We start from the raw sequence: 20540 nt of genomic DNA on the forward strand, positions 1-20540 counted from the left end.
TGACTGTCCATCATATTATTGCTAAACCCCCCACATCCTCTGTTATCACGTAGAGAATGACGAGAAGGAAATTTTTTTCTATTTTCAATTTTTTTTATCAGATTAGTATTTTTAATAATAAGCTTGAAAGACTGAAAAAATTGGGCCCCAAATTCAATTACTTTTTAAGAAATAAATCATCTTAAGTTAGGTAAATATTATCGGAATTGTTTGAAACTTTGATGTGCACCCTAAATATGCCCTAGCGATGCCTACAAACTGAAGAAAAAACTGAAATTACCTATTGTGTAATAATATTTAATTGCAAATTGAAACCGATCGGTAACCTCGTTCTTTCAGATTCACTGATAAAAAGTATCGAGGGAACTTGAGAGTTGAAACAACTCCCAGTGAGACATTTGTTCCTCATTACTAAAGGAAGTTTTTTGGAAATTTTCAGATTGATTTCAATTTTTCATGTTTATTATTAAAAATACTCATCTGATAAAAAACAACATAAAATAGAAAAAAGTCCCGTCTCATCATTCTCTATAAGCCTACATTAAAAAAAATAAATTTTGTGACTAAAAATTTCCGTCCCCCGAGGCGTTTGGACAATAATTTCACACAATCTCGAGCGCTGAGCGACTTTCTCGATCCAGACCATCAATTGCATGGGTAAAGCTTCATTTTTTTATTAATTTGGAAAAAAATTATTAATTAGCGTAAGTATATTTGTATATTATTTTTAATTTTACAAAATTTATTGAATCAAATGAGAAAATCGGCCATTTTTTGTAACGATTTCATTAATCATTTGAACAGCTTTTAAAAAATAAAAAATAATATCTAAATACATTTATATTGAACAATAATAATTATTATTTCATTAATAATATATTAATTATATTAATTATAATTATAATAATTATTTTCAGCCAATTTATTAGAAAAAATAAATGATTCGATATATCAATATCAGATTATATTTAGCGGTCTTTTTATTTATACGTTTAGTTGATGAAATAAAAAGGCTTTGAGAATGTAGAAAACACACATAAGAAACAAGTGAAATGCATTCGAATATAAACAATGCTGCAACATTTAAAATAATTTCTGTTTTCTCAAGGATAATCCCAAACTTTTTAAAAATAAAATTATATGCAAATTATGTAATTTGTTACACAAGTTAGAAAATCACGTGATAATCTTAACCCCCCTCTCCCCTAGTGATTTTTCGTGATATTTTTTCTGCCTCGCCCCCCTTCGAATTACATGATTTATAGACGTCCCCAAATAACCTGGACAGTAAGACGAATTTTATTTCAGATTAATAACTATACATTGACTTGAAATCAGAAAAATGCTTGATCCATTGGTCAATGTATTAGAAAAATAAAGGAATTGTGGAAAATGAAGGGATTTTCTTAAAATACATGAAAATGCTTTCTTTATCTTATAATTCCTATCAAGAAAAGGATAGGAGTAAAATAAACGCGGTTGATATGAAATTCCTGCGCATAATATGTTGGAAAACTCTGATGGACAAAGTGAGTAACGAGATAATCCTCAAAGAATTTGGTGTAGAAGAAACTCTAGTTGACACACGTGAAAGAAATCGCTTAAGAAGGTTCGGGAATGTTGATAGAATGAAAGATGAAAAATTAATGAAATAATTATATTAAGGTAAAGTAAATGGCAGCGTGTCCAGAGTCAGACAGCGGGAAGAATGGATAGAATTGGTGGATGAGACTTTAACTAGAAGAGACATAAGAAGCCACAGAAATATGCGAACTTGCATGAAAAAATGCATATACGTGAAGGAAGCTAGAGCAGTATGCAAGGACAGAGAAGTATGGCGACAAATAGTTAACAAAAAGAGAATAAACAGAATGAATGACGCCGGAAACAAAAGACTGTGGATAATACTGGGCCCGAGTGGGGAACCTCAAATGACGAGTTTGTGAGGCTCTTCACTTGGAGTGATTTCTAGAGAGCTTGATCAGCAATTTGAGTCGGAGCAGTGTTGCGGAATAAGCGTGTTACTTAAACGTGTAAGACGAGAATTCTAGATCAATCTATAAAACCTATACCTTCTTCCTCACATTGCTCCCCTCCTGACTGAGTGAGTCACGTCTACACCGAAAAGGTAGTCTTAACGGTATAATAATTATTCAACTACAATTATTTGACTCCCAATGAAAATGACTGGTCGGTCGGATATGTGTAGTTTTCAATTATTTGCAACGCTTCTATCCAACTTCAGATCAAATATCTCTGGAATTTACTGTGAATGTATTATACGGCAATAAAAATAATGTTACGTATTTTAAAAAGATTTCTTACTTTTTTCCTTCTGTTTTGTTAAAAAATGTATCCTTTTGATTACCGATTTATGTTTTTAGTTACAAATTTCTCTATGTTTTAAAAATTCTTCTCTTTTGCTAGAAATGTTATCATTTTTTGTTTAAAAATAAAACTGGTTAAAAATTAATAATGTTTTCGTTGAGGATTCAACTATTTTTTAAATACTGGCTTGGTGAAAATTGAATTTATTTGGTTGAAGATTCATGATGTTAGTTAAAAATTAATAGCTTTAACCGAAAATTTAACGATTCAATTTTCGTTTGAAAATTTATCATTTTTATTTTGTGATTAAAGTTCATCTATTTTGTAAAAAATTCCTTTTCCTTATTTTTGGAACTGAAAGATTTTGATCACTATACTCATAAATATTATCGTTCGTCGGTTAATTGTAGCTTTCAATTATTTGCAATGTTTTTATTCATCTTCAGATACAACATATCTCTGGAATTCACTGTTAAGGCAGTATTCTACTTCGGAACTTCAAAAAAATTTTTTTTACATTTTTTGTAAGTATATGTATGTAAAAATGTCATACTAAAATTTTAAGATGATCCGAGCATTCTAACTATACTTTTCCATCCTTGGAACATATCTATGTTAGCGCACGGTAAAAAAAATTGAGCTGTGACAGGGATATTATTCCTTATTATAGTCAAACATTAGGCTGAAAACGAACGAAGGAATTTAGAAAGATCCCTGGATCAGCGAAAATGAATATCCTTGTCCATTTTCCATATACCAGGGATATCATAGAGTCAAACCCCTAATAAGTATAGCTATAATAGGGATATTAAGAATAGGTGTCTGAAGCAATTGTCGGAAGAGCGCCGGTGCATTATGGGAGCAGCGAAATAAAATAGCGACGGTCTAATCGGAAGCAGTGACAGTTGAGATTTACTTTAAACAATTAAACGCTTTTTACCACTTAAAATGTGCGCGATTGTTAATATTAAATGGAGTTTATGATGCAGTAATAATAATTTACATTTGTTTCGATTGTAGGCGATAACTATATTGAAATATCAAGAAACGCGATAAAAAAAACAAACTTGACCTTCAAATGCATTACACGGATTTCAGGGAAATTCATTTTCGCGATACCAGACGAAAAATTGGCTACTGTAAGTTTAATATATTCTCTATTCACTCGTTCGACTCAAGAATTTTTTTTCCGTGCGAGCTAGTTCGGCGCGCGCCGGACTTTAAAATCACGTTTTTCTCAAAACAACGTTTTTACACCCCGTGTTAACGAAATTTCAAAAACTACTAAACCAATTCTTATGAAATTTTGAACACATATTTTGTACATTTCTATCAACCCATGGAACTAAAATTATACCAACATTTTCATTTAAACTACATTTTTTTTTGCCAAAAAGCGAAAAAATGACGAATTTTTTTGTTTTATTCCGCCATTTTGTTATTTTCTCATGTATATAAAAAATTATAGTTCTATGGGTTGCTGCAGTTATACTGAATCTAAAACTATCTGATAGTTCTGTTTCAGGTCAATCGTTATCGACATTTTTTTAACACCTCAAACCCCTCTACTTTTAGAGGATTTGACTTTGGCTGCAGTTTTCGAGCGTAAAAAGTTTATAAAATAAATTTAAAAAATTTTTTAAATAGATTTAAAAAGTGTATTTATTATGCTCTACAAGCACTACATTAATATATATAATTTTACTACAAAAAAATTCACAAAAATAGCTTTTTTCCAGCGTTCAAAGTAGAATACTGCCTTAATGCATTATAAGAACATTAAATTAATTTTATTATTTAAAAAAAGTCCTCACGCCAATTTTTTCAACGGATCTCCACATTTTGAAGCCACCTGAATCCGAACATCATGTGTTAGCAATGGCTAACAGTTGGGCGAAATAAAAAACGATGTTCAAAATGACACACTTCATCGCGAGTTACTAAAAATTCCAAATAGTGCTTGAAAAGGGTTACTTGTGTGTTGATGGAGACGCTGATCTCGAATCTGTGACTATGGAGTGTGGCAGCTGTAGTCGCACTATTGTATCCGCCATATTGAATTTGAAAATTCTGACCACAGACTCGAGATTAGTATCCCCAAAATCCTTAGATGCTTTGACTAGATTTTACGAAAAAAAATCATCCTGCCGTTTAATCTGGTATCAAATTAGCGAAAAACAGCATTTTATGAATATTTAGGTTAGAATATCTCGAGAAAAATCAGGCTTTCAGCAATTCTGAGGCCAGACTCGGATTCAGCGCTTCAACCCCGTCAGAAAAGTATAGTTTGGTTTCTGGATTATTAGCAAAAAACCGTGTAATCTAACCTCCCATACAGCGAAAAACAGCATTTTCTGTATTTTTAGTTTAAGACATCTCGAGAAAACCCAGGCTTTGAACAATTCTGAATCCAGAATCGGGTTTAACGCGTCAAAATCCTTCAGAAAAGTGTAGTATAGTTCCTGGGTTAAAAATGTCGGCCGGTGTAACTATTAATAAATTTAACAAATGATATCGGACACTACATTTTCATGATCACATTTCTACTCGTTGCTCTGAACGAGAGATTTCTATGCATAAATATACTTCACAAGAACATAATTCATCATACTGTCTATTTGTTTGTAACAAATAACTTGACATGTCAACAAACTTTTTTTCTCCCACCGACCCTTTTGCATCAAACCTGAGGCCTGATGACAATGAGACAAATTTTCACAAAGAAAAAATAAAAAAAAAAAAAATAAGACAAAATCAGGAAATCAAAATTTTTCGCTATTTGGAGTTCTTTAAAAAGTGCAAACAAAAAAAAATTTCAAAGGCGGCCTCGACAGATTTCTTGATAATTTAATGCCTAATTTGTTGAAAAAAATTTTTAATTGATGAATAACTGTGACTTACAGGTTATTTTGACCATTGTTTTTTCATTTCGCCCCACTGCCTGGCTGTCTGTCTTTCCGACCGCCCGACATTTAAAAAGTTAGATCATTTTCAAAATTTTTGAGACCTTATTTTTTAGAATAAACATTTTTTTACGGCTATTTGTAGTATTTCGAAAACCAACAATTGATCCTAATGCCATTTTACGTAAAAAAGAAATTATTAGAGTTATAATCACGGTGTGCCACGACTGACTTCAACTTAAAAGTTCTTGAGAATGCCAGTTGTTTTTCTGAATATACTTCTGGGATGTCCCACGATAACTTTGAGCCTAAAAAGAAAAAAATCGCTTTGACTGTTTTTGCGAAAAATCTTTTTTTGATTTTTTTGAAGAGGTTAATCAGCACATTTAAATAAAAATAAGGTGAACGTGGAACTTTATTGGTTCGAACCATTCAGTCTGGCATCCGAAAAAGGGCTGCAGATGCCGAACATCTTACGAGAACTGAAAGCCTTCAATATTTTGGATCCTTCGATATTTTTGAATAATTTGAATGAAAAAATATATTTACATAGTTTTGGGGACAAGAAAAAATTACTTATTTCCTATGCAATTAATTATTTATCCGTTTTTACCAGATATGCATAGAAAATAAATTATTTCCCCAAAACTATGTAAATACATTTTTTCATTCAAATTATTCCCTTAATATCGACTTCTTATCACCGTAACTCCCAAACTTTTAGAGATGGAACATTCGATTTTTTTCATTTTGCAGATTTCAAGCACTTTAATCCGTGTATGAGTGCTTGGGTCACAGGATAAACCGGAATGAGGCAATTTTCAAAAAACTGATTTTTCCCACGTTTTTCACCATTTTTCAAAAATATTAAAGGGTTTCAGTTCTCGTAAGATGTTCAGCACCTGCAGCCCTTTTGCGGATGCCAGACTGAATGTTTCGAGCTAATAAAATTCCACGTTCAACTTTTTTTATTAAATATGTTGATTAACAGCTTCAAAAGAATCAAAAAAAGATTTTTCTCAAAAACGGCTAAACCGATTTTTTAAACCGATCTTTAGAATTTCTTGAGAAATTGAACATTCAAATTTTGATTGCACGACAAATAAAATGAAGTCAAAAATTCCATTTTGTGGTCAAACTATGCAGTATAAGAAAAAAAGATGAATAAAGAAAAACTGTGATATCAAAAAAGCTCTACAAATTTGTTGATAAGTACTTCTTGATAGGGCGCGTAGTTTTTGTTTAATTTGTGAAAGATGATCCGTTTTTATAGGATGCGTGGTTTTGGTTTTAATCATAAAAATTGCATTTAAGATAAAAATGAAAAATCGATGGAAAACGACGAAAGGTTCGAAAACAAATTGATAGAAAAAGTTGTTTGCCCAAAAAGGAGATACAAATTTGTTATAATTTCTAGCATTCTCATCATTTTGCGGGCCAAGAGTAGATTTGGCTTACAATTAGTAGAGGAACAAAAGCGAATTTGAAAAGTTACAGCGTAACAACGGATTGAATGAGCGCCAGAGGGGAAGCGAATTCGAAATATGCTTAGGGCAGAAACGGGTTAGACGCATAAACTGTTTCTCCTCGCGGCCGTAACTCTCCCAGTTTTTCCCTGTAGTCTTGTGGAAATTCATTTTATGTCGCACCAAAAAACCAACACTTACGAACTGACTCAAAAGTGACTTCCTACCACGTATGGCAGCATATTGCCTGTAATATTATTTTTAATTATATATTATGTATCATTATATACTGTTCGTAGTTTTATGCAAAAATTATAAAAATTTCTTTAGGATTTTTTATTGGTGTTGAAGAAATGAGATTGTTCTGAATATACAGAAATTTGTTAGTTTGCTTTTATTCACCGAATGACAATAACTAAGGAATTTTCAATTGGAATTAGTTAAATTTTTATTTAAAAATATTAGTTTAAACAGAAAAGCTATCTTTCAGCCAAAAAACTAACTTAAAAAAAATAGTTATATTTTCAAACAAAGTGATGAATCTTTTAAATAAAATTGTAAATATTTCATTGAAATGGTTGAGTTTTTAATCAGCAAAATTTGAATTTTCAACGGAAATGATTAATCTCTAAGTAGAATTCTCTTTAACGAAATAGTCGAATTTTCAATTAAAAAATACCAATTTACATACAAATTGTCTAACTTTGAACTAGAAAGCATAAATTTTGAAATAAAAATGGAACAATTAAAATTTCATTTAAAAAATTAATTTTCAGCCAAAATGATACATTTTTAACTAAAATGATGAATCTTTAAATGGTATAATTTAATTTTATGCCAGAAAGGTGTTTTTTCTATAAAAATTGACGAATTTTGCACAAAGTGAAAATGAGTTTTAAATTAAAATGATGAATCTTCAACCAAAAAATTAATTTTTGACAAAAGAGCTTAACTTTTATCATAATTCAGAAATATTTCTTCTTCGAAATACTACTTTTACTATAAAAGCTGCTTGAAATACTTTCCTTACCTGGAAGAGGCAACTTTCAAATTGTGACAAATTCTGACTTGGAAGAGGGATTTTTTAAAATTCCCTTCTTCTAAGTCTGAACAAAATGGTTGAATTTTCAACCAAATAGTTGCATTTTTAACCAAGAAAAATGTAATTTCTGTCAAAAATGGTGAATTTTAAAATCCAAAGGTCAAACTTTTAAAACCGTGGTTCAATTTGTAAGGGAACAGTTGCATTTTCATTCAAGGTTGATGAAATCTCTTCCAAAGCATATTTTAATCAAAAAGTAGGACTTTCTAACAAGATTGTTAAATTTTCAATCAAACAGTTGTATTTTTGTCCAAAAAAAATGGAAAATTCTACTAAAACAGGTGCATTTTGAAGTTAAAAAGACAATTTAAAGAAAAAAAGAGTTGAATTTTCATCTGAAAATTTTTCAATCAACTTCTCAAGATAAAAATAGCTATCTTAAACAAGAAGTAAATCTGTTAGGAAATAGTTTATTTTTCAACGAAATAGTTGCTTTTTTTTATAAAGATGCAATATTTTAATTTAAAGAGATAAACTTTTAAATCCAAAAGATAAATTTTCAGAAAAAATAGTTTTCTTCCAAAAAATATTTCATTTGACTAATCAGCAACGTTCACGAGGGTCGACTGTAAGAGCTAGTGATGCCGTTGAGCGATATTTCCCGATATCGACACGATCCCGACTCGATCCCAGACTTCGGTATCGGGTTTGGATTGTGTCGGTTTTAGCTCGACTCGACTTTGGATTGGGAAGTCAATATATCGGCTCGGGATCGGGTCGGGTTTTCGATACTCCTTCGGCAGATGTGCTCTTCTCACTTGAACCGAGCGGAGAGGGAAATTTGTCCATGGTTGTAAATAGATTGCATTCTACTGATTGCATTCTACTGAGTGAAAATTTTTGGATAAATAGTTTAACTAAAGAAGAAAAATGTTTACAAACAGACGATTTTGTTTGAAGAGTCTTGAATTTTCAACCAAGAAAGGTGAATTTTCTACCACAACTAATAAATTTGCAATCCAAAACACTATGTTTTAACAAAATAGAGAAATTTTCTACTAATTATATGCATTTTTAAGAATTTAGTTCACCTTTCTTTCCTACAGTATCATTTACAAACCAAATATGTACAATAAATTATCAATAAAAACTTCAATAGTTGAATTTTCAATAAAGCATAGAATGGTTAAATTGTTACTTAAAAACAGTAACGTTTAACCTAAAATTTACCAAGTAGTACAGCATTTAATGAAGTACTTTAATTTTCTACATAAGAACTTAAGAAGACTCATTTTTCACCAGATACATGAATTTTTAGACAAAAAGGTAAATTTTCAAATCAAGAAGATAAATTTCCTACCAGAAATGGAATAGTTAACTTTTATAATTAAAAAATAAATGCTATATTTCAAAAAGAACGAACATCAACAAAAGTTGCATTTTTAATTCAAGAAATTACTTTTCAAATAAAATGATGAACCTTCAACTACAATAATTACATTTTTAATTATAAACTACATTTTCAACCACGAAGAACATTTTTTTGAAGGAATAGTTAAATTTGTAAAAAATAAAATGAACTTAAAACAATCCACCTTTATTTTGAAGCATGGAGTTGAAGTTTCAACCAAGACACTTCGTTTTACACCAAGAAGAAAAAATTTCAGAAAAGATATGAAATATCAAAAATAAAGTTAAATTCGTAACGAATGTTTATTCGTAAATCAAAAATTTCAATATTAAGTTAGAAACTTTATTATTTAAGCAAAATACAAATCATGAAGAGAATAAATTTCAATTTTCAAACAGAAAAATAAATTTTCATTCAATTATGTAGTTCAATATTAAACTGAAATAGATAAATTTGCAACTAGAAATCTTCAATTCTTTAACGTGAATGCTTGAATGTTCATTTATAAAAGACATTTCTACCTTAAATAAACGGGCTTTCAAGAAAATAGTTACATTTTTTATCAATCGTAATATTATTTATAAGAATTATTTTTGAGAGAATGATTCATTGGTTATTGTTCTCTTATCTGCGTTTTCTACCAAAAATGAATTTTTGTCAACAAATGATACTTTAATTCCCAGGGAAAAAATTGTTTCTTATTGAAACAACAAATTGTCAAATAAAGGGATAAATGTTCAGCTGAAATGATGAATCTTCAACTTAATTGATGAATATTCAACTGGACTGTATGCATTTTTAAACAAAAAGATGCATTTTTAACAAGAAAGTTGAACTTTTAATAAAGGAGTTTTATTTCAACCAAAGAGTCATCTTTTTGCTTGAAAATAAAACTACTAAAAGAGGAATTTTCAGACAAGAAGATCAACTTTCAAACTTTTCAAAATACTATTTTTTCAACAAAGCACATTATTTTTTAACGAAATAGTTCAATTTTAAATTGAAAAAGATCGATTTCAACCAAAAATAGAATGGTGAAATTTTTAGTTTAAATAATTACTTTTCAACTAAACTAACAAATTTCTAACTAAAATAATGAATCATAAACTAAAAAGATTAATTTTCTACCAAAAAAAAGAATATTTCTCAACAAATTACATGAGTTATCAACTAAATACATAGACGAATATTTAACTTAAATTAGCAATTTTCAACAAAATAGTTAAATTTCGAACTAAAAACATCAGCTATCAACAAAAAGTGGAATAGTTTTATTTTCACCCAAAAAGATTAATTTTGAACAAAAATTATTAATATTTAACTGGAATGCTTAAATGTTTAACCCAAAACACGAATTTAAAATAAAATCATGAATATACTCAACCTGAATATTTGCTTAAATTTTGCTTATATAATTTGTTTCTAAAATTAACAAATGTTAATGCATAAATAAATTTGTGAATATGATTCGAGAAAGATCAGATGAAAAAAAAAACTATTTATTTTTTTTGAAAGCGTCGCAAATGTGCATTTGTTTATATAATTTGTTCGTAAAATTAACAAATGTTAATGCATAACTAAATTTGTGAATATGATTTGAGCAAGGTCAGATGAAAAAACTACTTATTTTTGCTTGAAAACGCCCAAAATGTGCATTTTTTATATAATTAGTTCATAAAAAGAAAAAATATGAATGCATGACAAAATTGTTTCAGAATATATAATTGCAATAAAATTAGACGAAAAATCGGTTTCATTTTGCTTCAAACTCCTAAAATGTGAATTTGTTCATATATTTAGCTTATCAAATAAACAGATATCAACGAATAGTATAATTTCTACAGAAAATATTATCGGTGATTTCATGACAATAATAGTAGACGAAAACAAGATTTGTTGCTGCCTATTAATTTCTGTGATGTACATTTGTTTATAAAATTTGTTTATAGGAGTAATTAATAACATTTAATTCTGAATTTTGATTGTCACGTATCATGCAATCAATAAAAGCAAGCAATTTTACACCAGGAATATACTTGAACAACAAATATTCTTAATGTAGATGATTTGTTATTAAAATCTGCTAATAACAATAACCTTTGCAAGCAAACATTTTGTCTTTTTTCTTATACCGCTTTGTATTGAATTAAAGTGATCTGAATTATAAAAACAATTTTTTTCTACGGGAATAAAACATGAAAGGCAAAAATTCAATACTTTTCGCTATTTGCATTAAGATAAAAATTAAATTAACGAGAGAAAACCGAGCACGGGTATCGGAAACACGATCCCGACCCGAGACAAAACCGACGCGATCACGAGACAGTATCGTATCGATCGGCACCACTAGTAAGACCTCTATATCCGTAGGCTATGATTTCCATGGTTTAAGAGTCACAACTGCCTCATTTTTAGCGATTCAAGATCTGCACATGAACATGCAAGCACACTCCTCTATTTATGCATCTACTGCTGAACAAGCCAACAATTTTACTGTATTACACGAGACAGCACATAAAGAACGAACGTAAGAAAAAGAAAGACTCAGACTGGATTTCGGACTTTAGACTGAGATTGTTTTACTGAGACTGTGACACTCTACTTTAAGACCGCGCTTTTGATATTGAGATTGTGAAATTGAGACTGTTAGACTGAGATAGGCGCAGAGACAAAGAATGTATGGTCAGGCGAAAAAATGATGAAGCGCGGTCGTAACAAACAAAATAAAAGAAAAGAAACAAGCAGAAACCAGACGATAGGATGCCATATCTTCTCTTGTTTTTTATGCATTTCCTTGAAATGCACAACAGCTTGAGTTAAAGACATTGCAGCGTCATGTGATTGTTTTAAAAAAGTCAGACTCTACTATAGTGAGACTATAAAAATAAATTTATTTTGAATAAATATAAGAAAGCTCGATAAAATAAAACAGGTGTAAAATCACAGCATAAAAAAAATAAAATCATGATAAATAATGTTTTAAAAACCCTACTTAAACCAAGCAAAACGAGACTCTCTCAGATGTTTTCGGATTTTTGCCTTTTTCTAAACATAGATAAAAAAAATCCTGCCCAACACACGTCAGGGTGCCAGTTAAAATGAAGATTCTAACTTCTACATTTTATTTACCTTTATTAAAGTAAACTTTAAACTCATTTTCCCAGGTGTAATGATTTATTTTTAAATGTCGCCAGGCAAACTTCAGTTTGCCGCCCTGCAGAAAATAATTCTGACCCACAAAATTGACACTGGTAATCATCGAATCAAAGTACTGTTCGAAAATACTTTTTTTTTTAATGCCAAAGTCCATCATTTTGGTAGAGTGGCGTTTCAATAAAACAAAACTAATCACCATTTCATTATGAATAAAATAAACAGGTTTATTTTGATATTTTCTTCATTACACAACGATGCCTCATAAGGAGAAATTAAACCAAAATAAAGGTAAAGATAAGTTGGCCCTCGTTCAAGTGTCAATGATCTGTTTCTGGCGTATATTTCCTCCAAGAGGGAAGAAGCTGCTTAAGATCAAATAAAACAAAAACATATACAAAATAATTTGCAGGTAAAACCTGCAACATTACACCACTTGATTCTGATCTAACGTTTTGAAGTAGCTGCCGTGGATGGCTTTTTGTCTCCATTACATTTTTAATTCATTTATAGTTTCTGCCCTGATATTCAAGGCTTTGTCAGAGGACAAATTCAACGGCGTGTAGTCAATATCCGCTCTACAGATGGTGTTATAAAGTGCTACATCTCGCTTGCTGTTAAAATAGTCTCGAAAGTGTATGACTTCTGACTTACATCACTTTTTGCAATCTACAACGCCCCTACCTCCTTTGTTTCGTGGTAGAAGTATCGTTTCAATTGCAAAGTCACTGGCGCATTTGTCATTTCTACATGAATGGTTCTGATCAACCTTTCAAGGTTGGAGTTTAACTATTTGATGGGCCCAAACGAGTACGTGAGGACGTGGATGACATAGGTGTTGACTACCCTGATCATGTTTGCCGAGTTGAGAGTATTCTTCAGAACCAATTGGAGTCTTGTAGTGAAGGCAGGCGTTAAGCTTTTCTACACTATCGTATTCTGAATACCCTTATATTCGAGACTAATTAGGTATTTATACGACTCGCCCTCAGCGATTGCCTCAGTATCATTCTCGTGTTCGTTCTCCATTTTTGCGTTCCCTTTTTTCCCTCTGGTTAAATGCAATGTTCTGCATTTATCTAGTCCGAACTCCATGTGGATATTATTGGAAAACTGCTGTGTGACATCCATCACTTGCTGTAGTTTCTGGTCTGTACTAGCGTTCAGGCTTAGGGTGGTTACAGCCCAATATGTTCAGTATTATTATTAATATTAAACGGAAGGGCAGGGCATTAACTGCGCATAGTATTGCGGTAAAACCTTTGTACTATACCCTTAAATTCAACTATCTCTTATAAGGTCATTCTTAACCATAAATGCACCCCCTGATTTTAAGGACATGTCATGAAAGTTTTCTAGTTCGAAGGAATATGTAATTCCCTAGATATTCGTTTTTGAGCCGTCGCTAAATGCGCTCATATGCGCCATAATTTTTTTGTTGAAAATTTTGAAAATTGCCCACGACATGGAGGTAACCAAATTTTACGAATGATGGCCAGCAAAATAAAAAGTTTTCAATCTGCATTGATAAAGTGACTTTTCTATGGGATTTCAAATGCGCTCAGATTCGCCACTTTAAAAATTAACAAAAAATAATAAACAACCCTCTAAATAACACTTGCTACCGATAACCTACCCGATGATATCTCCAAATAACCTAAATTGCAATATAAAAATTAATAATAATCTTTTCGAATAGTATTTCAAATGCGTTCATATGCGCCACTTTCAAAATTGACAAAAATCCCTAATCAACCCCCTCACTGCCACTTGTTACGATCCACTATCCGAATTTGTCTCCAAATAACTTAAATTGTAGTATAAAAATTTCTAATGATCTCTTCGTATAGGACTTCAAATGCGCTCATATGCGCCACTTTCGAAATTGACAAAAAACCATAATCAACACCCCCACTACCACTTGTTACAATCCACTATCCGATGATGTCTCCAAATAACTTAAATTGCAGTATAAATATTTAGAATTGTTTCTTCGTATGGAATTTCAAATGCGCTCATATGCGCCACTTTCGAAATTGACAAAAAAACCGTGATCAACCCCCTCATTAATCATTATAAATTTTTATTTCGCAATTCAAGTTATTTGGAGATATTATTTAATAGGGGATCGTAACAATTGGTAATACGGGGGTTGCTTATGGTTTTTTGTTAATTTCGAAAGTGGAAAGTGGAAATCTCGAAAGTGGAAATGGGGAAGTTGATTATGGTTTTTTGTAAATTTCGAAAGTGGCGCATATTAGCGCATTTGAAATCCTATCCGAAGAGATCATTATACATTTTCATACTGCAATTTAAGTTATTTGGAGATATCATCGAATAGTGGATCATAAAAAGGGGTAGTGAGGGGATCGTTTATGGTTTTTTGTCAGTTTCGCAAGTAGCTCATATTAGCGCATTTGAAATCCTATTGGAAGAGATCAATAAAAGTTTTAATACTGTAATTTAAGTAATTTGGAGACATCATCGAATAGTGGATCGTAACAAGTGGTAGTGAGGGAGTTGATTATGGTTTTTTTTGTCAATTTTGAAAGTGGCGCATATGAGCGCATTTGAAATTCTATCTGAAGAGATCATTATAAATGTTTATATTGCAATTCAAGTTATTTGGAGAAATCATCGGGTAGGTTGTCGGTAGCAAGTGTTATTTGGGGGGGTTGATTATTTTTTTTGTTAATTTGGAAAGTGGCGCATCTGAGCGCATTTGAAACCCCATAGGAAAGTCACTTTATCAATGCGGATTGAATACTTTTTACTTTGTTGGTCATCATTCGTAAGCTTTTGTTAACTCCATGTCGTGGGCAATTTTCAAAATTTTCAAAAAAAGATTATGACGTATATGAGCGCATTTGAAGTTATGAAAGATTGGTATGATGAATTTGAAAAAATTTAATTAGTTTAGAAAAATGACGGCCCCCCCCCATTTTGATCATAGATAACTCGGTTATCAATGTGGCGCATAATTTTTTCTTTATGGCTCATATGAGCGCATTTAAAACCCCTAGGAAGCTCCCTTCATCAATGCGGATTGCTAGCTTTTTATTTTGTTGGTCATCACTTCGTAAAATTTTGTTACCTCCATATCTTGGGCAATTTTCAAAATTGTTGAAAAAAACTTTGGCGCATATGAGCGCATTTGAAGACGAAAGAATCCATGTCCTCGACTTTATGTTTCACATCACTGTCGAGGATTTAACACCTGCGTTACACTGGCTCCCCTCCAAAATATGATATCTTTGTTAATTAGCTAGCCCTAATTTTTTTAGTGGTGGCGCATTTGAGCACATTTGAAGTTATGAAATATTTTAATCACTTTAAATTAGTTTATTTATTTTGAAATACTTTGAAAACCTTTGAAATCTGATAAAGTTTCTATGAAATTCCTTGTATTTTTTTTAAATCCTTCAAAACTAAAATAACTTCAAATTTATTTATTTACTTCCAATCCTTTGGGATTCCTTGAAATCTTTTAAAATTTAGTTTTAATTAATTTAAAATATGTCTTAGAAATTCCTGAAAATCCTTGAAATTAGTGATGCCGTCGAGCGATATTTCCCGATCTCGACACGATCCCGACTTGATCCCAGACTCCGGTATTGGGTTCGGATCGGGATCGGGTCGAGTTTTCGATACTCCTTCGGCAGACGTGCTCTTCTCACTTGAACCAGGCGGAGAGGAAAATTTATCAATGGGTTGACGTCACTCGTCCCCCCTGACTCCTCCCCCGCCTAGTTAAACCGTTTATGGCTAGAGTGAAAATGCTGGAATACATTTTCCCCATAGATAGTGAAAGATATGTACATTCAGTTTAGAAATGTTTTTAATGAAAAAGAATCTATTTTTTAGTATGTGGCAATATTGCACTGTTTATTCAAGAAAAGAAAATATGAATCAGATATTAAAACGTGAACAACTCACAGCTCAGTTGTTGTAAATATATTGCATTCTACTGATTCTTCAAAATTTCAGAGTGCAAATTTGTGGAAAAACAGTTTAACTAAAGAAGAAAAATGTTGACAAACAGACGATGCTGTTGGAAGACTTTTGTATTTTCAACCAAGAATGATGAATTTTCTAGCACAACTTAGAAATTTGCAATTCAAAAGACTATGTTTTAACAAAATAGTGAAATTTTCTATTAATTATATGAATTTTTAAGAATTGAGTTAAACTTTGCTTTCTACAGTGGAATTTACAAACCAAATATGTACAATAAATTCTCAATAAAAACTTCAATAGTTGAATTTTCATTAAAAATGGAATGGTTAAATTGTTACTTAAAAACAGTAATGTTTAACCTAAAAAAAGATTTTTCCACAAAATAGTGAAGCCCCTCAACCAATCAATTGAAAGTTTAACTAAGTAGTACAACATTTAATGAAGTACTTTAATTTTCTACCAAAAAAAGAATATTTCTCAACAAATGACATGAATTATCAACTAAATATATAGTCGAATTTTTAACTTAAATATAATCTGTGATATCATTACAATAATAGTAGACGGAAAAAATTTTATTTGCCGCCTATTAATTTCTGTGATGTACATTTGTTTAGAGGATTTGTTTCGTGAAGTAATTAATAACATTTAACTCTGAATTTTGATGGTCACGTATCATGCAAACAATAAAAGCAAGCAATTTTACACTAGGAATATACATTAACAAAAAATATTCTTAATGTGGATTATTTTTTATTAAAGTCCGCTAATAACAATAACCTTTGCAAGCTAACATTTTTTTATTTTTTCTTATACCGCTTTGCATTGAATTAAAGTGATCTGAAGTGTAAAAACAATTTTTTCTATGGAAATAAAACATGAAAGGTAAAAATTCAACACTTTTAGCTATTTGCATTAAGATAAAAATAAATAAACAAAAAAATAACAAATCGACTCTAAACTGTTTGTGGAACACTTAGTCCTGAATTAAAAAAAAAAAAAAACTAATCCAAAATCGGTGCATTATTGCGTTCTATGTATCATTTTGAACCTCGTTTTTCATTTCACCCTACTGTGAACCGCTAGTCGCTACGTCACAGAAACACATCTGGCGAAGGAGTATTGAAAAGCCGACACGATCCCGAGCCAATATATCGATTTCCCGAGCCGAAGCCGAGCCGAGATAAAACCGAGCACGGGTATCGGAATCACGATCCCGACCCGAGACAAAACCGCCGCGATCCCGGCCCGATCACGAGACAGTATCATATGGAACGGCGCCACTACTTGAAATAGCATGAACTTTTTTCAAACCCCTTGAAATCTTCGGAAATTCCGAAAAACCTTGAAATATTTTTAACTACCTAGAAAATGACTCCAGTTTTTTTTAATTTCATAAATCCTTAACGCTTGAATTTAAATTCCTTAAATTACTTGAAATCTTCCAGAACACCACATTTCTTGTATCTCAGTAATGATCTCATTCCCTCAGTTAAAAGAATCGAAATTATCACTTTAGGTTTTAGTTTCTAATATAGAAAAGAACTTTGTAATATAGTATCTTATCCTTCGAACTTGAGAATAACTCGCCTCGCTTGAAACCCGTCTGGTGCAGTTAATAGTTTTGATACTTGACTTGGCGTTAAAAAATTTGTTTAATAGTTAACGAAGGCTATTGTTGCTTTGTTTCAGGAATGCACTGCCTAGGGGCAGGGGTAGGTGGCCAAGGTAGCCCTAGCGGGCTTGGCAGTCTTGGAGGTGCTATTGGCGTGATCCGAGCTCTTGGAGTCCTTGTGTGTGAAGGAAGAATCCAGGGTCCTCCTCGAGGATACAAGGAGGGTCCACATTGTGCCGCTCCCTTAGAAACGAGACCCAATAATCATGTCTGTGAAAGGGAGAATTATTTAGTAAGAAATATTATTTTTCATGAAAAGCGTTCTTTTTTATTTATTACTGTACTTTTTATTGTTATTTTGCGGAAATCGTATTGCAGGAGTCATTTTAATTTTAATCGCCGAATATATTCAGTATTTATCATTACCATCACCTTTTGCTGAAAGGCTTGAGAATAAATATCTTTTCCTTAAAATCTAGATGATCCCAGTTATATGATTCGTAATCGAAAGTACTTTTCATTTTTTCTTTACCATTCATGAATTTCTCTTACTCCCTGGTACCCCTTAGTACTCCGATTTTTTTAAGTTTGTTAGGAAGACAATAAACTTTGAATCACGTTGTCTAATCTATAAATGAATTTATTTCATTTTTTGATTACAATCACATTTGTAATGAAATGGCAATGTATTGTATAGAAGTGTGACTAGAAAGCCAAACAAAAGCACGTTTCGAAAAAAACTTAAAACTTAAAAAAATTACTCAAACCACGAATTTTTAAAGCAATTTGTTTATAAAAATCAGAAATATAATTTAATTTAATTTTAATATGTGTATATTACTTTAAATTTGATTATTGATAAAAATAAATACAAAATATTCTCCTATTGTTTACAAAAAAAGAGTTGTTAATAAAAAATTTGTTATTTGTTATAATATATCACTTCGTACTTAAAAATGCTTATCAATTTTATGTCTGAATAATAGTAACTTCTGTGGCATGTGGGTAAACGAAATGATCATAGGCAAATATAAACGCATTCATGTCCAATACAGTTTACTCGCGCGTTACGTACAAAAATTTTTCGGCAATAGCATGAAATTTGCTTTTGGACGCTTCTCTTGTCACAACTGCCCTAAAAAGACTTTATAGTGTAGTTTTGATGCGTGGTTCGAAGTGCGTATCAAGCTGAAAAAAACTTTATAATGCAATTTTGATGCGTATTATTAATTGTGAGTAAAAACTGCGATATGAAGTCTTTTTATAGTATTTGTGAGCATATAGCCGAATAATGGGCCCCTTTAAAGACTGAAAAAAGATTTCATGAAACGTCAAAAAGCTAGGGTCGCGATAGGCCTTGATCTTTTCCTTAAAAGCTTTGACATCACTTTCTCAGCACTGTCAACTAGAAGGAAAAGGAGGAGACGTATTAAGAACTTGAAAGGGAGCTGCAAAGACTGTACCCAAAATATTCGGTTAAAGAATTTTTTTCCTGTCATCGGTGCTCTCGAAGGTGTGAAACTATCACTGGTTCGTAACCTTGGAGACATACTTGGGTGTCAAAAATATGCCAAGGCACTTGCGGGATGGATGCAGAATGCTGTCATGCTTCGGTGACTTCGTGTTCTCAAGACACGATGGTTTTGTCGGCATGTGGTTTTGATCTCTTCGTCCCCTGTGGTCACTCATTTCAAGGTCGTAAGACGTAACAACGGGTGTGATTAACGACTGTTTTATTGGGAGCTGGTGTCAATTTTAGATGGTAGTTGGTCCCAATTATGTATTACGTAATAGTGAACAACAAAATGAACAAAAAAGTCCTGTAGCAAAAAGTTGTGCGAAGCTTTGTTTGGGCCAAACAGAGCTTCAAAATTGGGCCTAATCAAGCTATGAGAAGCGAGCTTTAGCGGTCACTTGTACATGTTTCAAACGTTGAGATAGTGTGTGCTTCTCGGCGACACACTTCAGATCCCGTACTCGGTACCCAGAATACTTTCTTTCCTGAAACTTTGGTACTAACATTTAAATAACAAAACTTATTTTCTAACAGGAAATTCACCCTCTTAGATTCCTTTCAGAAATTCTGTTACATAAATTGTAACAAAATTTAAAGCAAAAACTTTTTTTCTTGAAACTTCGTTGCTAAAATTATAATAAAAAAAACTATTTTATATCAACAAAAGTCAACCTTTTTTATTCTTCTCCGAATTTCTGTTAAATAACTTCTAACTAAAGTAGCAAGAACCTGAAGATGCGTGAAACCCAGAAAACTTTCTTTTTTCAAAATTTTTAAGCAAGCCCAAGATACGACAAAACCTTTAGCAACAAAAAAGTTTCTCTTTTCGGTTTCTCTCAGAATTTCTGTAGCGTAACATGCAATAAATCTAACCAAAAAAAATCAACACACGCGAACCCAGAAATCTTTCTTTCTTGAAACTATGTTAATAAAATTTTAATAAAAAAAATTTATTTTCTGACAGGAAAACTGAACATTCACAAAACCTGGCAACATTTCTTTCTGAAAAATTTTTTTGCCAAGATTTAAATAACAAAACATATTTTCTTACAACAAAAGTCAACCTTTTTGATTCCGCTTAACATTGCTGTCACATATCTACTAACAAAAATAAACGAAAAAATGAATACTAGGCAGTCTGATAAGTAC

At 31.5% G+C, this 20540-nt stretch overlaps 1 protein-coding gene across 4 annotated transcripts in view; it reads left to right on the forward strand.

The window, feature by feature from the left end:
• LOC117175668 (protein FAM214A) overlaps positions 1-20540 on the forward strand; it is a 197541-nt gene that overhangs the window by 68042 nt on the left and 108959 nt on the right. For all 4 annotated transcript variants that reach the window (XM_033365393.1, XM_033365394.1, XM_033365395.1 and 1 more), the window contains exon 2: positions 17953-18167. In XM_033365393.1, coding sequence (XP_033221284.1) covers positions 17955-18167 — 213 coding nt within the window. In that variant the 5' untranslated portion in view covers positions 17953-17954. The remainder of the gene's footprint in view (positions 1-17952; positions 18168-20540) is intronic.

Source organism: Belonocnema kinseyi, chromosome 6, assembly GCF_010883055.1.
Source record: "Belonocnema kinseyi isolate 2016_QV_RU_SX_M_011 chromosome 6, B_treatae_v1, whole genome shotgun sequence".
Taxonomy (NCBI): Eukaryota; Metazoa; Arthropoda; class Insecta; order Hymenoptera; family Cynipidae; genus Belonocnema; species Belonocnema kinseyi.